A 25,031-nucleotide genomic window follows, 5' to 3' on the forward strand; every position below is an offset into this window, starting at 1 on the left:
AATAATCAATATAGAAAACCGTTTAAATATGGTTATTTTCTTTTAAAAAACACACCAAAGTGAAGTTTTCATATATTTTGAAGGGGTGTCCATTCCTATGGCCACTAGTGTATCATAGTTTCCATATGCAAATCCTAAGTACCAAATCTTCAAGGAAACATAAATAAATACTTGTTTTAAATTTATGAAAGGCTATAATTGCCATTTCCACATGGACTATTTTAAAAAAGGACTATTTCACACTGTTATTTTATAAATTAACCTTGCAGTTTTTTTCAACTCTGAGAACTAAAAAATTTTGTATGAATGTTAAAAACAGTCCGCATTCCATTAGATTCCTTGTCCCTTTTTAAATATATATGGAAAGTTTCATACAAATTCTACACATTTTTTCAAAAACTACTTTAAAAAAAATGTGTACACGGCATAATATATAATTAAAGCCATACAAAACTTACTAGATTCTACACATGGTTGGAAAGAGGTTGAGTCAAATTAAGGGATGCAAAAAATCTAGCTTAATTGTAAAAAAAGATATGAGAGAAAAGTTCATAAAAGTTATGTTTTTTTTCAAACATCAAATGTTTTTCGTTGCGCTCTTGAATCGCTATTTATGTTATCTTACAATTATCAAACATAAAACATACAAAAGTTATTGAAAAAAATCATTCAAGGATTCACTTAAAGTGTGATATTTTGAGAGTTATTGATGCCTTGCTAAATGTTTATTAGTCTTTATATACAAGTTTTCCAGGGTTTTAACAACACTATTGTAAAAATCCAATTCCGTAGTTAGATTGTAGTTTTAAACATTGGATGATACAAAGTTGATTTGATCAAAGCTTTATTCAACAATAATAAACTTGTCTGAAAAATAAAATATTTAGCAGATTTGAAAACAAAAATTAATTTTTTTAATTTAAGGAAAGTTGTAAATTATTCTAGTGGTAGATAATAGTAATAAATCAAATTAAATTAAATTAGTTATCAACAATTGATAACTATAAAATTACGGTTTAATAATTTAGTTTTTATCAGCTCTAATTTTGATTGATATAGTTATTTTTAATTTAATAAATTATTTGTTATAGTGTTAAAAAAATAAAGTATTGAAACAAACCAACTTTTTTTATTTCAAGTGATTTTTTAAGCTAAAATTATACAATAATTTTGTTTAGGAAAGATGAAATCTGAGATAATAACAATGAGAAGGAATTTTCGTTTAAAGCAATACCTACCATTTTTTATTGGCATACTTATTGGATGCATTATTTCATTTTTTTATAATCCAGTATATAAAGATTCATGTGTGTTTTCAATTCAAGTACCAACTACTATTCAAAAGCATATATCTAAATCAATAGAAGAAAATCAGTTAAACTCTGTACCTGTTTATGTAAAACCTAAGTCAACACGATTTAGTTATGATTTTCGTCCATATTTTGTTTATAGTGAATTAGGATTTCGTTTTCAATTTATTGTTGCAGTTATAACCACAGAAGAACGGTTAATGACTTATGGGATTGCTATAAATAATACTTGGCTACCATATTTACCTCGTGTAGTTTTTTTTACTGTTTACTCCAAAAATTTAAACTTTCATAATCACTTTAATATAAAACTTAATTTAAATGTTATACAGTTGTCAGATATAAATGAAGAGTCTACAAAAATTGAATTTTCATTTCGTGTTTTACAATATATGAAAGATCATTTTGTTGATAGCTATAGTTGGTTTATGTTAGTTAGCGATGAAGTATATATTCGCTCTAATGAGATGCTGAAATTCTTGCATTCTTTAAATAGCTCAGCAGATTATTATATTGGATATCCAATGCCAAAAAGTCACAGTATTCTTTCTACTGGTAAAAATGAATTTCCAGCATATTACTGTTATGACCAGAGTGGTTTCATAATAAGCAGAGCTACTTTATTAAAGTTTGAAACTCTTCCTGTGAAATCAAATAAAAACATTGGTGAGACCATTGGAGAGTCATTTTTTCGAACTTCAAAAGTAGAATGTATTCATGACAAAGAGGTAAGGAAGATTTATTTTTGTTTTGATTAAGTCATGTTTTTTATTACTATATGTTAAATAAAAAGACGATTATTATTATTTTTTTTTTCATGGTTTGCAAATGTTTTCCTAACCTAATTTGCCAAAAACAAATAGAAAATATGTTTTACAAAATTGTTGCTTCTATGACTGGGACAACAACATTTGGGTATTTTTGTGTTTTATTCTAAAATATTCCTGTATTGGTAAAATGGTCTGAAAATTTTCCAAAATATTCTAGAACTTTCAAGAAATTTCCAGAAATTTCTGGAATATTTTTAAACTAACAGTAGTCATAAGTATAAAAGCACACTTAAACTAACATTTTAGTGTTATTAGTAAATAAAGAAGTAACAATTTGTATTTGATGAGTAAATATTTAATTTGAATGGCAAGAGGTTTGTGCCTAACAGATGCATTTTGCTACATGTACGGACAATTTATAATGAAAAGATTAGGGTGTGTCATAAAACAACATTTTTTGAAAATGTCTGATGATACCCCTAAATGTGTTCTATGTAATAAATTAATAGTAAATTTAAAAAATTTTTAAATTAAAAATTTTTTAGGGGTTGCTCAAGACCCTTTAAATATCAGACGGGTCCCAAATATTTAAAAAAAAAAAGTTCTTTAAAAGCATATCATGTTGGGTCTCAAAAAAAGTGAAATTTTATAAAAATTTCAAAAATAATAAAAATTTTCTATGGAAATACAAATTCAAAAAGTTTATTTAAAAAAACTATGAAAATATGCCCTTTTTTATTTTATGTTAAAAAACGATAGTTTTTAAGCCATAAAATAAAAAAGTTCCCCTTTGGAACTCTCTCCCATCTTCATGTTTTTCTAATTCATACAACCTTAAAATTTTTAAGTCTTCTATCAACCGTTTCCTTTCTCTATAACTTTATTCTTTTTTTCTAGTAACTCCGAACTTAACAGTGGTTGCTTGCAGCCTTGTTGGGAGTGAATTAGAATAAAAAAAAAACTTCCTAAAAAACGTTGTTAATGTCCAAGCATATGCTAGGTAACACTATTGCTGATTGATTAGGGAGATAGGGAGAGAGCTGGCAAAAATATTTTCTCCCTAAAATTGTCTTCTCCCTCAAATTGTCTACTATACAAATTCTTGATATATTTTTGACACAAGAAACACAGCACTACACTTGTCTCATGTGTTCTACCTGACTTGTTTCAAGTATTGTTCCTTCATAGATGACAATTTCTTGCAAAATGATTAGGGAGTTTGCACTCATAGTACACTGATTGTGTTTAATCTTCTTGCAACCTGGGATCAATAAGTTTTTTCATTTTTATGGAGTCGGTTACAACAGCACATTTTTTGTTTTCTTTTTTATTATGCTTCTCGATCATAAGTGATCATGCTTGTGCAAGAATTTGTATGGTTGTGCAATCCTCTATAAGTAGACCTGATCTCAACATCTGTCAAATTTCTTCAGGAAGTCAAAAAATTAAGTTTCATGCAATTGCTCTGTCTTTTGTGGATAACCTTCACAGTTCTGCCAAATAATCATTGGCTGTCTCTTTATTTCTTAGCTTTCTTTTGACAAACCACTTGTAGGCTGTAAATGCATTAATGTCAAATGCTTTAAGCAATGCCTCCTTTTCTGTCAAATTTTCAATTCTGTCAAATTTTCAATTGGTCATTTGCTATAACAATTTCATTTGTAACTTCTTATTGCAAATAGCTTCCTATATTAACAAACTTTACATGTTACAGCTTGTAAGGTGGCAGTTGGAGTTTTGAATTTTAGGGCTGCTTTAATTTTAATGGAGTAAATGTGTGTACATTTAAACTAATCAAACAACACACTTTTATAGAGAAGTTAGAGAACTGCATGGTTCCATCAGTAGAAACGCTGATTAATCAAATAAATGGCACTAGTTTCAACAAGATATGGTACCTTTTTTACTTTAAACATCCATTGAAAGCACTATATATATATATATATATATATATATATATATATATATATTTATATATATATATATATATATATATATATATATATATATATATATATATATATATATATATATATATATATATATATATATATATATATATATATATATACACATTCCCATAAGGATTTCGTAGCTTTTTTAAAGTATTAAAGGTGCTATGTCGCTCAAATCCTTTTAACAGATTATGATATTTTTTAATTTTTTTTTATGTTTTATTCTAGTGAATAAAACATAAAAAAAAATTAAAAAATATCAAATTAGAAAATATCAAGTCAAGTTTTGAAGTAATTAAGCTTGGATTAAATAACTTTGAAACTTTGATCTTTTCTAAATTCTATTTTTAATTTTCTCTTCAATTTAGTTTGAATTTTCAAGCGCATTTTTAAAACACCCAAGTTATGAAAACATGCAAAGTGCTTTGGCCAAGTTATAAAAAAAAAAATTATATGTGTGGTCAGTTAAGATGTCTGTCTGCATGCCTTTCCTCAGAAGGCCTAATATCTACTATAGCGTATTTGTTTGGCAATATTTAAATAAGTTTAAATTTCATGAGTGGTTTGATAAATAAAATAAGTAACAATTTAAAAGCTGCACACTGTTGTTACAAAAGTTTAAATGGCAATTACATGAAACATACTCATTGTTTACAAATGGAATAAATTATAAAATGATAAAATAAAATAGATAAAATGAAATTAAGTTTAAATTTGTTTAATCTTTTTTATTGAAATATTCAGTTGCAATAAATTTATCATTGTTGCAATGTTACCAATGTAAAAAAAAATCAATAAAATATATATTATTTTTACATTACAACTTTTTTAATTTAACTAATTTTGTATTAATTTAGTTAATTGCAGTTGTTCAAAAGTAATTTTATAACATCAAAAGTCCCATCAACTTTTGTTGAGAAATATTTTTATAACGTTACTGAACAATAGATAATCCTAGCATTATAATTATTTATTGAAATTATAATTAGTATATACCAAGTTATATTTGAAATAAAATTTACCTGATATTACTTTTAAATAAGTATAAGTTTTTTAAAATAAGGAATTTTTTTTTTTTTACAACATATCTAAATTTGATTAATAATTTTTTTATCACAAAATTGTTTGATTTACAGATATTTTATAAAGATAAAAATAATCCAGTACTTTAAAATATCCAACTGATGTAATTTAACTTTTAACAATATAAGTATGTATATTGATTGAAGTTACATTTGGGTAATTCCATGTCAAATGACCCAGGTCATGTCACAATACATCTCAGATTTTACTGATTTTTATACACTTGAGAGTGCATAGTAAAATAAGAATTCTTTGAAATTTTCAGCCTCTGGCTCCAAGAAGATCCTAAAATATGACCATTTTACTTTTAGCAGATACTGACCAGGCCCCTCTTGTCCCCTTAGAATTGCAACATTTATTTAGGTGTTTCAAGTCACATAACTTAAAAAATATTTGATTTTTTTACTTGAAAACTTGTAACTGGCTATTTTTTTTTGGGAAGGGAAGGGGGGGGGGGAATTCAATGAAATGATCAGAAGTGTAAAAAATTGTTATTAAGAACCTGTAATTACCAATTTGAACATGTTTAGGCAATTTTTTATATACCTGTTTTTAATGCTCAAGAAAACCATGTGGCCTTGATGATTAGTAAACAACAGGGGTTGATATTTGACTAAGGCTGGGGCCGGGGCCGGGTTTGATAAAATGTAGCCGGGGCCGGGTTTGTGATCTGGACTGCATAAACATTTATACATCCTAAAGTACATTTTTTTTTTCAAAATTTATTTTTGATTTTGTATATATATGCATTTATGAACATCATTATGATCAACATGATCATCATAATCGTCATCATCATTATCACTATCATCATTGCCATCATCATTATCATCATCATCATCATTATCATCATCATCATCATCATCATCATCATCATCATCATCATCATCATCATCATCATCATCATCATCATCATCATCATCATCATCATCAGTATGTGGTTCTGTGTTCGCTATTGTAACGCTGTCATCGGCACACAGGATTTTAGAATTTACCCGCATCGGTTGCGATTTAAAATTTTTTATTTTTTTCATTTTTATCAGAAAGATATAAATTTTTAAGATATGTTAGTTGCGAAAAAATTTTTTGAGAAAAAAACCTTACAGGTAAGACCCATAACGAAAAAGGCGTTGCATTACCGAAAAATCTAAAAAAGAGGATTTAGGCATGGGGATCATCAAAAAATGATTCGGATATGTCTTTTTTATTCATTCCCTTTAAATCAAGCTATAAACGAAAAAAATCCACTTATCTAAACTTTGAGGTTTTTCATATCATCATGGCGATTTTAAGTTTCTGAGTTCAAGTAAACTTTCTATAATATATTAATGTGCAATCTCCTACTTTGATTTTGAAAAAAAAACATTACATAAAATTTTTTTAAAAACTTTTTTAAAGTTATTTTTCTTGATGGATGTAATATATATCATGTCGAATGTCTAAAAAACATTTACTTTGCTTTTGACATTATTTTTTTTGCGGGGAATTAGGGTTTTAAACAGTAATTGTTGCAATACCGAAACTATCCAGGTTGCATTACCGAACTCACTTTTTTTTTGATAATGGACGAATAGAAAAGGTTCGTTATTTCTAATTTATTGTTTAGGTTTAATTCCTTTTTTTTTCCTTTAATCAAACTCCTTTTATAAAATCTAAACTCCATCGTAAAAAAGCAGGAATGCTCCGCAGAATGGGTTTTTTTGGGTAAAAGAAATTGACTAATGGAAAAATGAAAACAGAAGAAATTAAAATATTTTTTACAATTGTTTATACTTTTTTTTCAAAAAATAAATCTCAAATAAATAAAAATAGTTTATTACACTAGTATCTATACCAAACCAATACGTTTTTTGAAAATCCTTCTGTGGGCGTTTTTCCAAAATAAACAAATTTAGCAATTTTAAGTTTATAATAAATGTAAATAAGTTTACAATGATCATTTCGTATTCTTACATACATACATGCATCTTAATACTAGTTTTAAATAAGAAAAATAAAGTTTAAGGCATTTTACTTTCTTACTTTTATGATTTGAGTTTGATTTCAATCAAGAGCGCGTTGAGGGTGAGAATCAAGGTAGTAAGCCCCATCCCCCACGTCACCCCACGCACACCTCTTGGGGATAAGCTATATATTTTTCAAAGGCAAGTATTAAGATATTTATTTATAACATCAATATAATATAGTGCAGAACTTAATAACTAGACTATAGTGTTAAGGTTATTGATTTATCTTAACTATAAAAAAGTCTTAATTTCAATTAGCTTTTTAATTATTTTTTAGCTCTCAGACCCTCCCTTGCTGCAAGGGCTGAACCAGCGTTTTTTTTGTTGGAGAGATAATTAGGTTTGTATTTTTGAACAAACTTCAAAAATACAAACCTAAATAATGAATACAAACTAGTTAATAAAATAATTAAAAAGCAAATTAAAAAATCTACTCTTGATCATGAAATAAACTTAGCAAAAGATGTAAAACGTAACCCAAAACTCTTCTATGCATATGCACAAAAAAATCAAACACATACAAAACTACTAGCACTTAAAACTAGTGACAATAAAATAATAACTGATAAAAAAGTCATTGCTAATCTACTAAATTTTAGTTTCCAATCAGTATTTGTCAAAGAAAATCAAGATCTACCACATTTCATCAATAAAACAATGCAATTATTTGAATGTGACTGGGACCAAGAACTAAAAGAAGATATTGTACATAATTATTTATTAGAACTTAATGAAACAAGTCACTTGGTTGTGATAACATCAGTCCCTATGTGCTAAAGCATTGTGCAGAAGGATTATCCAAACCTTTGTCATTAATACTCAAGAAATCGATTCATTCAGGAGAGATGCCAGAATTATGGAAATCTGCAAACATTGCATCACTTTTTAAAAAAGGAGACAAGGAAGATCCGCTCAACTACAGACCTATCTCTTTAATATCGATACAATGTAAGATAATAGAGAAAATAATTAGAAAAAAGCTGATAATTTATATAACAGAAAACAATCTGTTAACCTTTTAGAAACTTTCGATATTATTACAACTGAAATTGAAGATGATTATCCAGTTGATATATTATTCCTAGATTTTGGTGGGGCACCATATAGAAGGCGTTCGATAAGGTGCCCCACCATCGACTTATATATAAAATTTCTAACTATGGAATAAAAGGCAATATTTTAAATTGGATTGATTTTTTAAAAAAAAACAGAAAACAAAGAGTGGTAATAAGTGAAGCTGTATCAGATTGGTGAGAGATTTATAGCGGTGTGCCACAGGGTTCTGTACTGGGTCCTCTTCTCTTTCTTTTACATATCAATGATCTTCCCCAATGTATCTCTTCAATTACAAAACTATATGCTGATGATACTAAAATCATATCTGTTATAAAAGAACATAATGATCTAAATAATATGCAAAATTACATTGATTTGTTAACTGAATGGTCAAATGTATGGTTATTGGATTTTAACATAAGCAAATGCAGTGTTATGCACATTGGAAGAAAAAATATTAACTATAGTTACACTATGAAACACGACAATGAAAGTTTTATTTTAAAAATGACAACAAAATAATTAGACTTAGGTGTAATAGTTTCATCTGATATGAAATGGAATCATCAGGTTCAAGCAGCTACAAGTAAAGCACAAAGAATCTTATGTTTAATAAGAAAAAGCTTTACTTATCTTAACACTGAATTGGTAAAGCAATTATGCACATCGCTGGTTAGACCACACCTGGAATTCGCAGTTCCAGTGTGGAGTCCAGGTAATAAAAACGATATCAATGACCTAGAAAAATTCAAAGACAAGCAACAAAGGTAGCACCTGAACTTAAATATCTAAGTTATACTGAAAAATTGGCAAAGTTGTGTCTCACAACTCTGGAAACAAGACGTACAAGAGATGATCTTATTGAGTTTTTCAAAATAACAACTGGTATTGATAAGATATTGTGGTATAAAGAGCTTTATAAAGCTTCTTCCCAAAGTCTAAGAGGTCATTCAATGAAATTTGAAAGAGAATTTCCAAAAACAACCATTAGACACAATTTTTTTACGAACAGAGTGATACCTCATTGGAATGCCTTACCTGAAAAAGTGGTTTCTGCAATGACAGTAAATTCTTTGAAAGGTAGACTAGATAAACATTTGTTAACGGCTGTTAAAGTATAAATTTTAAATTTTATGCTCCACGACAATAGTCGTTACAGCACCTTTTATTACTATTAGAGCCCGATAAAAAATGCCTCCAAAAAACACCCCTCCCCTAACCTCAAATATGAAGGTAACAAATTACCAAAATATTTTTTTTCTATTGTTAACTAAAAACATATTCATCAATCAATTTTAAATTATATGCAATAATCTCTTAGCGTTTAAAAATTATGTCCATAAAAAGTTTGAATCCCCCACAATTTGAGAGGGTTACAATATTTATCTCGCTATAATTTTTGAACGCTAAAAGATTATTTCATGAAATTTCAAATTAATTGTTAAATTTGAAATTAGTTTAGAATAGTATAAAAAAGAATTTTGCAAACTAATTGCCCTCACATATGGGGTAGGGGGACTAAATTTATTTGGGTATAATATTTATTTTTATTTTAGTATTTGCAAAGCATCGTTATTTAATGTAAGTATAACCATAAAAATGTTTGGAGTTTACTCCATGTCTAAAAGTTATCTCAAACATAAAAGAAAGGCAAGATCAGCCTCTGCCTTTGTTAGTGAATGATAAATCCCGCCCCGAATTAAAATCAAGAAACTGAAAAATAATTTCTTTTTAAAAAATAATCATTTTCAGGATTTGTATTTTATTTTTATTTGAAAATTCAGAAACACAATTTCTATAATGACTAATAGAATAACATAATACTAATTTTAGTATTATCTAAATCATTAATAATAATAAAGCTCGATTCGCAACTTAGGCAAGTAAGGTTTCCATTGTAAAATAATTATTCGACGATGGCTAACAACCCTCTTTAAAAGGTTTTGCAGGAATGGAGATAACGCTTTAGGATCAAAGGTGCTTACGGATCAAGGGTGCAAGTGCTTCCCTATATCTCTTTAATATTTGTTGAATATAAGGAAATCGGCAAAATGCAAAGTACACACTAGTGAAATGCTTTTTCACTAGTGTGTACTTTGTTCCTTAAAATATGACATTTTGGTTTGCACAAAAAACTTTTGTGCAAACCAAAATGTCATATTTTAAGGACCATGATTATATTATTAATTTAAATAAATATGAATATATTAGTAATGTATGTTATGTATAAATATGAATATATTAGTTAATGTAAGTGTAAATGCATTTACTGACTATTAGAGAGAGCATCCAGGTAAATGTAAATACATTGACTGAGGGTTTTGGTTGGAGCATCGTAGTCATGTTTATAGTCATGTTTATTGTTTAAAAACGGCTAAAAAAGCTGTTGCAACATGAAATACCTATAGAATAATGGTCCGCAATTCAATTTCGCATTTTACCTTGTATTTATATTGAAGCACTTTTTGTAGTTAATGCATCAATTAAAAAAAATTATATTTTACATTCATTTTCACCAACTTAAGGAAAATATGTTGTACTTAATATGAGGAGCCCAAATTTAATTTCTCTAAATGTTTCAGTATTTATTTGTTTGATTATTTTCTAAATGTTTCAGTATTTTTTATTTTTTTTCCAATAGTATATTGTAAGCTATATTTCTATGATGTAACGATGTCGAAATATTTTATCAGAAATTTAAATATCAAGTTTTATTTCAATTATAAAAACGAAATTGAATAATTTATAGGTTTTATTAATAATAATGTATTTCTAAAATTAAAATAAATTGAATACAACATTTTCTGCAAACATCAAGAACGTTAACATAACCATTTCTGCCACTAATCCTATCGGCTAAGTCAGTTTAGCTTTTCAATCTTCTACATTGGTTTCGATATTGAAAATATAAATAAAACATAAAAAATTAATGTATATATATATATATATATATATATATATATATATATATATATATATATATATATATATATATATATATATATATATATATAAACACCCAACTCACACTTGCTGAACATCCAAGTGGTACATCAATGATTATAGTCGGATCTGTTTTTAAATCCTTAGTACTTATAGATGAATTTGATTTGCCAATATCTTTAAAGGATTTCTAAAAAAAAAAAAAATATATATATATATATATATATATATATATGTATATATATATATATATACATATATATATATATATATATATACATATATATATATATATATATATATATATATATATATATATATATATATATATATATATATATATATATATATATATATATGTATATATATATATAATAAACATTTATTTTTTAAATTTAAAGAACACATATTTTACAATTTATTATATAATATCTAAAACTATTTTATTGAATTGCTTTAATAAATTTGACTTTAAAATTCTCACATTGATTTTCTGAATAAATTAATACTGAAAAATCTACATCTAAAAGATAAAAAAAAAGATAAAAACATTATTCTTATTACATTAAAGCTAAATATTTCAATTCTTTTACATTTTTAAAATTTTGAAAGTATTGCTGTACAGCCCTCGGAATTAGGGTCGGCATTTGGCAATGCAAACCTAACTGCCGAACTTAGCGTTTGAGGTTGCTAAATATTTCCGAACATTTTAGGTTTCTACTTTTTATGATGGAACTAGTCAATAAATGTTTTTGCTGACCTGATGATGACCTAAAACATATCAAGGTCTGCAAATTTTTGCCAACTTCAGTTTTTTTTATTTTCAAGGGTTGGGTGTTTTATAATAATAAAAAATAACTTATTTCTATACCTTGTTGCTATAAACATTAAATAAAAAATATATATTGATTGAATACCAGTCTTACAGTCTTACCAGTTCCACAAGTTGATTCTGGTGAGCTACAGAAACGCTTTTTATCTCTTAAAAAAAATTAATAATTGTGTAGTAATAACTAATAATGGTAAATTAGTTGAAAGAAAAATAAAAAATTCAAATATAAAAGTTTGTATTGCCTTTCAGAAATGTAAGTTTAGTTGAAGAAAATGTAATTCAGCCTAAATCGAGAATACGCAAAAATATTATTAAAAATAGTTATGATATTAATAAAAGTTATTTAAAAAAATCCCTTATTTATATAATTATACAAATTAGTAATATTTAATTATATAGATAAGTAATATTTAATTATATAAATAAGTAATATTTAATTATTTTAGTAATTATTTACTAGAATAAAAAATTGAAAAACAAAAGCTTTTAGATTACCTTTATTCTTGACACATTACTAGCTTTAGCAAAAATAAATACAATAGATTCTGGCACTAGAACTTTAAATACATAGTCACTATCCTAAAAAGATCATTACTTAAAAAACAAAAATAATACTGGAAAGTTGAATATTATCCAAATAGATGATTTTAAGATGAAATAATTAGAAATAAATATATGATTAATATTATAGATTATGATTACCTTCAAACTATTAAAAGCTAAAACAAAAGCTTTAAAAAGATCATGCAATTGATTTTCTGTCATTAGGCTAAGGAGATCTTTGTTACAAAGATTTTCTGAATAAATAAACGGAAATGCAAAAACATGTTAATGGATTTAGCATTTAGTAAGTTGTTATCTACTTTGACTAAAAGTCGATTTTAAATACTTGTCAAAACTATTTGACTTCAAGTATTGAAAATTGAATACTCAAAAATAAAATATTGCAAAAGATTTTATTTACATTAAAATATTACACGTCATTTTGTTTCCAAACTGATGTTTAGACAACTCCCAATAAATAAACAAATGCTAAAATATATTTTTAAGAACACAGTATTTAATGAACTCTAGGGACCTTCAAATTTGTTCAAAACAAACTCCCTTCATAATTAAATAGTAACTGGCAAAGGTGGGATTTGAATCTGCAATCCTGCTGCGACAGGCTATCCGATCACAATAATAGCAGCACACTATACAACTGAGCTATCCCGACTCAATAGTATATTATATAAAAATGTATCTGTGAATTATAAATTTAAGTATGATACTTACTTGACCAGAATAAATAGATTATAGCAACTGAGAAGTGCTATTTCAATCATACATTTCTTTGTAAACAGATTCAAGCCTATAAACATTTAATTATATCCTTATTTTATTACAAACAGTTATAAAAAAAATATTACCACAAAATAAGGAAGACTGTATCAGGGATCTTTCTCTCACATCTAGACTTGAAATTTAAAAAGAATTTCATGCAAGTTATTAGATTGTATTGCAACCTTACACCTGTGAATCTATCGAACATAAAAATTCTGATCCAAAAATAAAAAATCTATTATTAAGTCATCATTTAGTAAAATCTTTACTTTTTGGCTTTATTTTGACTGCCAATTTTATGAGTTCAAGCTTAATGCCTTATTAAGACTATATTTATTGAACAACACTTTTATTTCTCATATATTTACACATCAAAAATTGTATAAAAATATGTGTATCAAAATTTAACATATATATAATTTTTAACATATATATATAATTTATAACATATAATATTCACAAATACGTGTATCAAAAATTATATACAAATATGAATAAATCGTATACCTGCTGTAACAAATGTATCCAAGTCTTCCATATCACTTGAACTACCTTGAAAGAATTATTAGACAAGTTTGAATTTTTGTTTTGTTTTAAACAGAAAACAGAAAAAGTGAAAAACAACAACTTTATATTTAGAGTATAAGTAGAGTGCTCAATGTTCTTAAAAGAACAGAGCAATTATAAATTAGTAGAAAATTACTTAACAAAAATTTATCTCATTGATAAATTTTTGTTAAGTGATTATCAAATTAACCACTGTGTTTCATCAATAAAGACTCATCAGAAATGATGATTTTATCATGAATCTTTATTGATGAAACACAGTGTTAAATGAGATAAATTTTTGTTAAGTGATTTTCTACTAATTTATAATTGCTCTGTTCTTTTAAGAACATTGAGCACTCTACTTGTAGAATACATTTTAAAATTTTAAAAAAAAATATATATATATATATATATATATATATATATATATATATATATATATATATATATATATATATATATATATGTATGTATAAAATATTTTATGTATGTATATAATATTTTATTTAGTATTTAATGGCAATTGAACAAATTTATTGCCGGATTACGATCAAATAAATTCTTAAAAAACAAAAAACTCATAAGGCTTTAACGTGCGTTCCCGGAGTTGCAATAACGAACAACAAGTTGCAATAACGAACAAAATTGTTACAAAAACGAACATAGGCCGCGCCAGGTTGCATTAGCGAACAAAAATGTTCGGTAATGCAAATTTTGCGTTGCTATACCGAATATCCATATGATCATCATCTTCATCATCATCATCATCATCATCATCATCATCATCATCATCATCATCATCATCATCATCATCATCATCATCATCATCATCATCATCATCATCATCATCATCATGAGCAGCAGCAGCAGGCTTTAGTATTCCTCTTTTATGCTGTTTCTTTAATCATGGTCAATGCTCAAATGAGTTATCATCTCTATTATAATAAACCAAAACTCATTCTTGTTTGTCTCCTTATTCAACAAGTTGCATATTTTTTACTACTGGAGCTTTGAAACTTTCAGCATTTGTGTAGTCCTGGTGAAAGTGTGTTAAAATTGTTTCCAGGGCAGACGACTAGAGGGTACATGGTCTGGGGCACTAGGGCCATGCCCCACTTATTTGCTCTCGAAAAAATTTTTTTTTTTGCATTTTTAATAAAGTAAAGATAATATTGTTTTCAAAAATTTTTTTGGTTTGTATTTGTTCTGTTTTATTTAATTATTTACAAAAAGAAATACAAAATTATAAAGTCTCAAGATTGTGTTAAGATATGCTTAGATTTGTCAATGGTCAATGTATACATACGTCCAGTTGTTGTTACAGGTGCATCAATGGTACAAATTATGTTAATAATTGGAACCTAACACTTATCTGCTCTAGATGGTTAGAAAAGTTTGTTAAAAGGGCCGTGCAGGTGCATAAATATTACCATAACATCTTGCTCATACCTAATCCAATCAAACACATCATATTTAAACAGAACAAATTCACCAAATTTCAATGCATTAATGTTAATTTTCAATGTGTTGATGTTATTTTGCTGATTAGGTTAAATAATTAGAATATCAGAAAAAGAAAACAAAAAATTTTCTTTTGGAGTTAAATTAACATGCTTGACTGCGGACATTTAAAACAACAGAAACGTTTTTAATTAAATTTAATTTAAGTATTAGTTAACAATAAAAATATGTTATATTAAAATCTTCACTTGTTCCTTTAAAACTAATAGTATCTATAGATTCTGAGTTAAATTGATGATAAAAACTTTTTATTCAAAGTTTTGCGCAATTCTGTCAGTCTTTCTTTTTCAATTTTGAAAAAAGTAAACCCTTAAATATTTTTTGCTCAGCATTCAAGCATTTTATTACATTCAATATCTGGTCATTTATAGAGCTTTGTAAACTTGCATTTGCAGTTAATTGTTTTACAGTACCACCAATACCATCACATGGTGACTTACCATGACTTGTAGCAAAAATGTCCACTCTTCATCAATATCAAAATCATCTTTATGGCGACAGATATTTTAAAAGTTTTTGTGGTTTTTATACTGTGCAGCACAACCATAAATAAAGAATCTGACAATAATTAACTATTTGTGTCTTCATACACAAAAATAATGTCATGCATCTTCTGACATGAAGCAAAATAATTTTCCTTTAAGCTGGTCAATTTTGTTTAATAAATATACTAAAAGTTGATAACATAATTATGTTTTCTTTTGGAGTTAAATTAACATGCTTGATTGCGGACATTTAAAACAACAAAAACGTTTTTAATTTAATTTAATTTAAGTAATAGTTAACAATAAAAATAAAAAAGATTAAGAATATTTCTTTTACTTACAAAAGACGAGTGAAATATTAAAAACAATAATGCAAAATAATCTTACGTTTTTACAAAGTTTTGCGGTTTAAAACTTTTGGCTTTTCAAAATTCTATCAAGTTTTATATTTTTATTTAAATTTTCTATTCTCTTTTGGACAAACATGTTTTTTAAAATTCTATCTGTTAGCAGTAGTGACTTCATAACTTTCCATTCATTGTTTGTACAAAACAGAAAACTCCTTTCTAATTTAAAATTAATGCACAATTTAATTATTATTAGTTACATTTTTTCATTTGTTGTATATGAAACTTTAAAAACATTTGTTTTTTATTAAACTTATTACCCTTCCCAAAGTTTAAATAAACAATACTTATAACAAATAATAGTAAACAGCAGAATCCTGTTAACCCAGCATGTCAGTTTGCTACCAGAAAGAAAAACTCTAGTTTTCAATCATAAATTTTTTTATTTTATTTCCAAAGCAGCCTGCAGTTTGTTGGTTGACTGTAGTATATCTAAAGTATATGTAAAAAACTTCGGCACATCTTTATCACATTTACATACCATTCTTCTCCAAAACTTGTTAATGTGTGGACAAACTGGGGGTCCAAATAAAGAGAATATTTCTTCAAGTTTTCCAACAACTTCAGTAGCTGTTTTCGTTACCTTTTACACCATATTTTATATTGTTTTAAATTTGCGAGTCTTCTTTTTCCACACAGTGAAAAAACTCAGTTTTTCTTTACAATCTTTGGAAATAAATTTACTTCAAGAAATATTTCCAACTAAACATTTGATGTATGAAACTTGTAAAAGCAAACTTATTGCCACCGGATAGTGTTTAATGAGTTTACCTAACTGGCTGATAGGCTATGATAGTGAGACTGCATTTAAAGATTTGGACTGTACCACATTGTCCTGTTTCTGTATCAGTTCCCCATTTTTATTTATTTCCATTCTTAATCCTAAAGCTCATCCTTTTTTGAGATCTTTTGGAGGTTTATATTGTAATCCAATTTTATACTTCACAAGTTTTTCTGCAGTTTCTACACTTCCACTAACAAATATATCATCAATATAGTTATCACATGCTTTCTTCATGGTTGGGTTTACATTAAGCGCGTGGTGAAGAGTTGTGGTCATTATTGTTGGAGCCATATTGATGCCATAACACATTCTGTTCAAAAAATACCTTTTCTCATTTAAATCACTGTTTGATATGGCCATAATTTTTTTCTCAATGTGAATTTGAAGGTTTGCTTTTTTTAGGTCAACAATTTTTACGTTTTTTACTTTTCTTAATTGGCGTGGTTTCTTGACAAATGTTCGTATTTGCTGTGTGACAATTTGCAAATTCATTTAGAGCTTTGGAAGTCTTCCACTGGAATTTTTGCCTTTGTTTTCTTGCACAACTCACATAAGCAGTATCAATACTTTAGGTGGTCCCAATAGTTTGTTATATGGTACAAGATTAGCAGGGTTGAACCATTTATTTATCTTCGGTAATATGTTTGTATATAAATATGTTTGTGCTTTGGTTCATCTTGTATTCACAAATGGTATTATTAATTGCAAGTTCTTTATTCCAGTTACATGAGATTGTCCACTTTTCCTTATTGAACATTGCTGCGAAGTCCTGATGTTTTCTTTGATGTCTTTGTCGGTAACTGAGTCATCTTCTGGGTATGGTAGCAGACATGTTTCTCAGTGCTGAATAGATCTGTTGGGGCAAACATGGTAATGCTATTGTTTTTCTTTTAGATTCATCTATATTCATTGCAGTTATTTATGTTCATAGTTGGCGAATAAAGGCTAATGGTTGCTATAGAATGCAGGTGGTATAACTGCGGAAATAGTTTATTGCATTGTCATGTTTATATAGTTAAAATGACTATTTAAGAGTTTCTTTTTATCATCCTTATCTATGTGACATCTAACATATACAATACGGTGACAAATAAATGCATTAAAATTTTTTTTTTCTTTCTTATGCTTTCAACTTTTTATTTGGTTCCATTTAATGAAAAAATGATTTTAGGAAATTTTTGATGCAATATGTTAATGTTTAGGGGTTGCTCAGCCAGTCAGCAAGTTAAAAGTAAAATAAGTTGGCTGGAATTCACAAAACCCACTGTAATATTTCATCATCCACTTAAGTTATTGCATCAGTATTGTACTACTGCCAAAATCAGTGCATCATCCTGTAATTCCAAATGAGATCATTTTCTTGAATGAAAATACATTTTAAAAACACATAATTCGATAGATATTTTCAAAGTCGATTTATAATAGAGACTAGAAGTCAAAATGAAGTATGGTGTATTGGTCAAGCTACAGCTGTGATCACAAGACAAAAGTTGCCATCTAAAAGGCAAGTTTTGCAAATTTATTTTTTCTTTAAAAATAATAACAATGTAAGAGAAATTGCAGGCCTTATGACAGATCTGGTTCTAGACTTTTGTTAAAGAGCTAGAGTTCCGACAAAGCAGCGTTATCATGTTATAACACATGTTGAAAAACTTGTTGAGAAAAACGGAAAGCTGAAAAAGAATAAAGGCTGCAAAAAGAAACTCAGCAAAAAAATGAAGAAACTTTTTCTCAATAAATTGAAGAACTATTTGATATTGCTCATGAAGATGCTCTAAAATTAATCACAATAGAAGAAGACAAGGCGTTTCTTATACTACAAAGAGAAAGAAGAAAAGGCTGCATGAGTTCAGTTGATTGTGAATTGTTCAAACAAGAACAGCATATTTTAGACAGAAAAAAAGCAAACGAAGAAAGAGCTAAATAGAAAAGAAAAAAAACATATTCAATAGTCACAGACCCAGTTTTGACAGAATCAGACTCCTCTCAGGGTACTGATAATAAAGTAGATGACTTTGTTCCATCAATAGCAAAAAAACTGAAAACAAGGGAAGAAACAAATAAAAACAAAGTGATTACTCCAACATTTTGTTCAGCTCTTGATCGTTTAAAAATTTCGAATCGTTCTGGTTCCATAGGTATTGTCTACAATTAGTCAAGGGTTAATATTGAACATGTTTCAACATCATATGAATCTCTTTGATGTGCATGTATTGAAAATCGTAAAGAAGTTGCAAAAAGAATCATTTTAGAATTTAAGCCACAAGTTCCATTAACTGTTCATTGGGACGGAAAATTGTTACCTGATTTGAACAGCAGAGGTGAAGTGGATCGACTGCCTATATATGATGTAGAAAAACAGTTGTCAGTCCCAAAACTGGATAGATGCACTGGTGAACAAATAAGTTATGCAACAGAACAAGCTTTAAAAGATTGGAAAATTTCATTTGACAAAATTGTGACACTCTGTTTTGATACTACTTCAAGCAACACAGGCATACATTCAGGTGCTTGTACCTTGCTGGAAAAATTAATTGGAAAGTCTTTTTTACACACAGCTTGTCGACACCATGTTCATGAAGTGATTTTATCTCATATTTACAAAACTTGCTTTGGGGCATCTTCTGGTCCAGAGGTCAAGTTGTTTCTACAATTTCGTGATCAGTGGAGTAAATTCAATTCTGAATCTTGGCTCTTAACTAATGCAGATCTCAAAGTGTATGGTTCGCTTGTACTATTAGCAATAGAATTTGCTGTAAATATGCTGCTAGGAACAAAACAACATCGCAATAATTACAAAGAATTTTTTAAGAGAAGAATCTTCTACCATATTCAATTTTTTCAATTTTGATTTACATGGAACACTGGTGTCTCTTCATCTGCTCCTCACAATTACACTGATTAAGAAGTTGGATAATTTCAAAATATTTGACAAAGAAGTTGCTGAATCTGCCATAAAATTCATTGCAGGATACAATTGTAAAAATGAACTTAGATGACTTTGTAACAAATAGATCAAAATATGTATTTGAATTGTTTGGAATAAATTAAACATTTATGAAGGATCATTGCCTAGACACATGGAGTACCGTAACCGAATACCAGGAAGCATACAAAATTGTTAATTCTACGAAAGTTGTGAATGACACAGCCGAAAGAGGAGTGAAACTTGTTTCAGATTACATAAAAATCTTTACAAAAGATGAAACTTAATTGCAATAGGTTTTACAAACTGTGGAAAAACATCAGCGTCGAATTCCAGATATGCAAAAGTTCACAATTGTGAAGGCAATAATAAAAACAAGTGAACAATCAACAAGTGAAAACAAGTAAACAATTTGTATCAAAATCTGATTAAAATAAGCATTAAATTTGGAAAAAAAATTAAAACTTTGCATCCAAAAAAAATTAAAATACATTCCTTTTTGTTTTCCGTTGACCCTAAAATCTGATAATATCAAGTTCATTGAGCAACCCCTTGATATCAAAATATCATAATTTTTTGCACAGTTTATTTTTTAGTTAAAAGGAACACAATAAAGGGTTGAGAGTCCAATTTGGAACACTTTTTTTTTGTCACCCTAATGTACAATGCACCAGCATTACAAAGAAAAGCAATAGCTCAGGTTTCTTTATTTGTGAAACATTTCAATCAAAATAAGTAAAAATTGGAAGAAGTCTGAACATCTCTAGAGTTGGGTCTTGGTCAATTAAAATAGTTAATTTGAGAGTAATCCACGGAAAACCACATTCTGGTTAGCAATTACTCCTGGCTATCCCTATACCACTATTTTACATAATCCAAATGAGCTTGGTTTTTTGTCAAAACTAGGTTTGAATTTTTTAATGATTTGACTCTAAATTTGCAAAATTTAGATGTTTTTTTGTATTCAAAACTATGAGTTGGCTTGACGATGTTATTAGAGGTGATAATACAAGTAGGTACTCTATGATATTCACAACAAAAAGACCAATGGCTCAGCGCTACTCCAAACCCTATCCCCACTCTAAAACCTCAACTTCTTTGAAAAAAGATTATGCTTTTAGTGTGGTAGAATATTGCATATTGGGAATTGCTTCCTACCAATACAAATGATCTTGCAGAGGTCTACTGTGCTGAACTAAATTTGGCTAAGAGATATCACCTTACCCACTGTATCCACCAGATTTACTTTAATAAATTTTGTTATTGGAAAGCTTTAATAAAAATGAGACTTTAATAAAACTTTAATAAAGTTTAAAAACTTTATATGTTATAAAAAGTCATAAATGCTTAATAACATCAAATGTTACTCAAAAAATAACACAAAATAATATAAGAAATTTTGTCTATAAAGAAATATTGTCTAAATATATTCTATAATGTCTTCATCAGTGATTTTTTAATACAGTATATTATTGTAGTAAATTCAATAAAATTTTTTTTTATAAAATAACAGAAAAATATGTAAGAAAAAATTCATAAACTACTAATTCAAAGAAAATGAAAATTACTAATGGAAAGAAAATGGTAATAAATAATCATAAAGAATTATGGCTTTTGTTGTACTTATATGCTGTCAAATATGTTATATATGCATGTTATATGTATAAAAACACGACATTGTCATATATCATTGTCATATGTCATATAAATATACATCATGTACACGATATGTCATATATAAAAATATATGAGTCATATTTTTTGCATTTAAAATAAAAGTTTGATGTTAAATTGAGTGTTATTATAAACAATGTAGAAAATAATGAAGTAGGTTGGTTCAGACTAAACCAACAAAGTTAATTTTTTGTGTGCATTATTACTACAATAATGTAGTTAAAACATATTATTTCATCATTTTTTTCATCTGAACACAATATGTGTTTTGACTTAGTTACCCCTTTAAATATATTGTAAATCTCAGCCCTTATGTAAATATAAAGAAGTAACTAATGCTTTGTTTTAAAAGCATTCTTGAAATAAAATTAGTTTAAACTTTAAAGTATTAAAACTATAAAAGAGTATGTTTTGTAAGAATTTCTTTAAAGCTATGAAATCCTACATGACAGTCAAGCTAAATGAAGCTAAAAATAATAACATTTTTTTATTTTTCTTTGAATTGTTTTACTTTGAAGAAATTGACAATTTTTAACAATTATTAGTCTTAATTTTTTAGGTCAAAGATTTGTTTCTAGTTGATAATTCTAATCCATTCACAATAGAAAGTGTTTCACACAATGAAAGAGTTAATCAGGCACTTTTGCTTTATCCTGTACAATCTGCTCATGAGATTGTTGAAATAGATAAGCACTTCACTTTAAAAAATTTACATTCAACTTTTAAAGACATAAATAATCTACAACAAAAAATTGTTAGCATCAGAGAAAAACTACCTGAAGGTAAACTTTTTAAGGTTATAAATGTCATAATGTTTAATTTCTTTTTATTCATTTAGAATTTTTTTTCTAGATACTACCCAGCAAACATTCGGTCTAAAAAAAATGTCTTTTAAGCGTATAAAAAACGTCTAATACATTTAAAGACATATTAAAAATATCTTTTTTAAACTAAATGGTTTGTTAGGTATATAGTAAGATAATAGGAAATACAAAGAACTTCTTTTAACAATTGAAATAGTTTGAAATAAAATGAAAGTAAGTTAAAATCTTTTTTTAATCTGTTGTTGCAACGTATTTGGTTGCATAGTGCAACCCCAAGTGGAATTGCAGTATGCAGTCACAATTCCACTTTCTAGAGCTAATGAATTAGTATTTTCTATGTTTTATAAGGACTAAAATCTATGAACTTTATCAAAAGCTTTTGATTGCATTTAATATTATTTCAAATTGTCAGTTTTAATTCTTAGGAGTTCCTGAAAAACTTCTTCATTGGCCGATTGGTTTTCCACACCCTTTTAAACCTTTATCAAGATTTGAGGTTATTGAGTGGATGTATTTTGATCTAAAGTATCTCTATGGCCAAAAAGATGCAGAACCAGTCTCTGAATACGATTCTGCAAACAAAAAAGATATTAGTGATATAATAAAGATTGCAGAACAAGCACTCCAATTTCAGCATAGCCCTGCTACAAACTATCATTATGAACTGGTTAATGGTTATCGCAGATTAGATCCGCAAAGAGGTAAATATTTTTATAATATACTTATATTTTATACTAAATATCAATTATTGTATACTAGGGTACACATAATGTGACTGATGGTGCCATATTATTGGACTGGTAGATTTTTTTCAGTTCTTTTTTTTTAATCTTTTTATAAAAAAAGTGTCAATGCAGATCTAAATACACAATAGTATATATATATATATATATATATATATATATATATATATATATATATATATATATATATATATATATATATATATATATATATATATATATATATATATATATATTTATATATATATATATATGTATATATATATATATATATATATATATATATATATATATAAATATATATATATATATATATATATATATAAATAAATATATATATATATATATATATATATATATATAAATAAATATATATATATAGATATATATATATATATATATATTATATATATATATATATATATATATATATATATATATATATATATATATATATAGTGCATGTAGTTATGGTCAAAATGATCTGACCACCCAAATATATATATATATATATATATATATATATATATATATATATATATATATATATATATATATATATAAATATATATATATATATATATATAGATATATAAATATATGTTTTTAATTTATAAAACAATTTTAAAATAAGCAATTCAAAACGCCTTTTGTAAAGTAATTGTGTCATGTCAGGCATGTGATCACCATAATCACCCTGCTACTGGTAACATGTAATCCAGTGCAACATGTTCCATGTCCTGCTACCTTATTGGATTTGCTTTCTAACCAAAGGCTAGAAGAAGTGTACTTCCTGTTATCAATACTTTTTATATCTGTTATGTCTATAGTGGTATCTATTACTTTCTGAAAATCAATACAATGGCTGACTTGCTAACTGTTGTAACTGAAAGATTCTTTTGTGCATTAGATGAAGGCGGTGAGGCAAGGGTTATTGTTCTTAACATATTTTTCATAAGTTTTCTCCATAAGGTTGCTTCTTATGTTGTATCTGGGAAAATTTTTGAGATTATCAAATCATTTTTTTCTAACCACAGTAATAAAGTCAATTATTTACTGCAAAAAATTCCACTATTAATAGCAAACTTTTCACTGAGTCCTCTTCTTTATACCTTTTTGTATTATCATTCACTACTGACTACTCATGAGAACTAAATATGCAATCCATTGCAAAATTAGCATTCGCTAAGGTTGCTTCTCTTTATTATACTTGCCATTATTATTCCTGATTCTATTTTTTACCTCTAATAGTTTTTTATTTGTCCCTGTATTGAATATTGTTGTCATATTTGGGCTGGTTCTTCCATTGATGCTTTTTCTCTTCTAGACAAGGTATAAAAACACATAGTTAGACCTGCTTTATTTGCCAAACATGAGCCACTCTCACTTTGTCATAAGGTTACATCTCTTAGAGATATAGCTAACGTCTTTAACTCCATCAACTTAAGCTCATTCTTGTTTGACTCATTATTCAGCAAAGTTGCTTTTTTTTACTGTATCTGTCCCTTCATGTTCTTTTATTCATTGATTTTTTTCTCCACACTTCAATGCTTTGGAACACTCTCCCACCTTCGTATTTTCCTGGCTCATACAACCTTCAACTATTCAACTCTTCTGTTAACCATTTCCTTGCCTTTTAACTCTTTTCTTTTCTAGTAACTTCCAACTTAGTAATGGTTGTTTGCAGCCCTTTTGGAAGTGAATAAATATAAATATATACATAAAAATGTACAGTAGCGTGCAAATGTTTTGAGTTTTTTTGTCATAATTTTCTGCCTTTTAATAAAAAAATGAAAGTAAATTAAATTTTTAACAAGTGTTCCGCTGTGATTATATAGCA

General features: G+C 27.1%; 1 protein-coding gene across 1 annotated transcript in view; it reads left to right on the forward strand.

The window, feature by feature from the left end:
* Window positions 1-25,031, forward strand: part of LOC100203958 (chondroitin sulfate glucuronyltransferase) — a 43,935-nt gene that overhangs the window by 2,029 nt on the left and 16,875 nt on the right. The window contains exons 2-4 of the mRNA XM_065810695.1: window positions 1,179-2,038; window positions 22,184-22,406; window positions 22,874-23,149. Coding sequence (XP_065666767.1) covers window positions 1,184-2,038; window positions 22,184-22,406; window positions 22,874-23,149 — 1,354 coding nt within the window. The 5' untranslated portion in view covers window positions 1,179-1,183. The remainder of the gene's footprint in view (window positions 1-1,178; window positions 2,039-22,183; window positions 22,407-22,873; window positions 23,150-25,031) is intronic.

The sequence above is a fragment of the Hydra vulgaris genome, chromosome 11, assembly GCF_038396675.1.
Source record: "Hydra vulgaris chromosome 11, alternate assembly HydraT2T_AEP".
NCBI lineage: Eukaryota > Metazoa > Cnidaria > Hydrozoa > Anthoathecata > Hydridae > Hydra > Hydra vulgaris.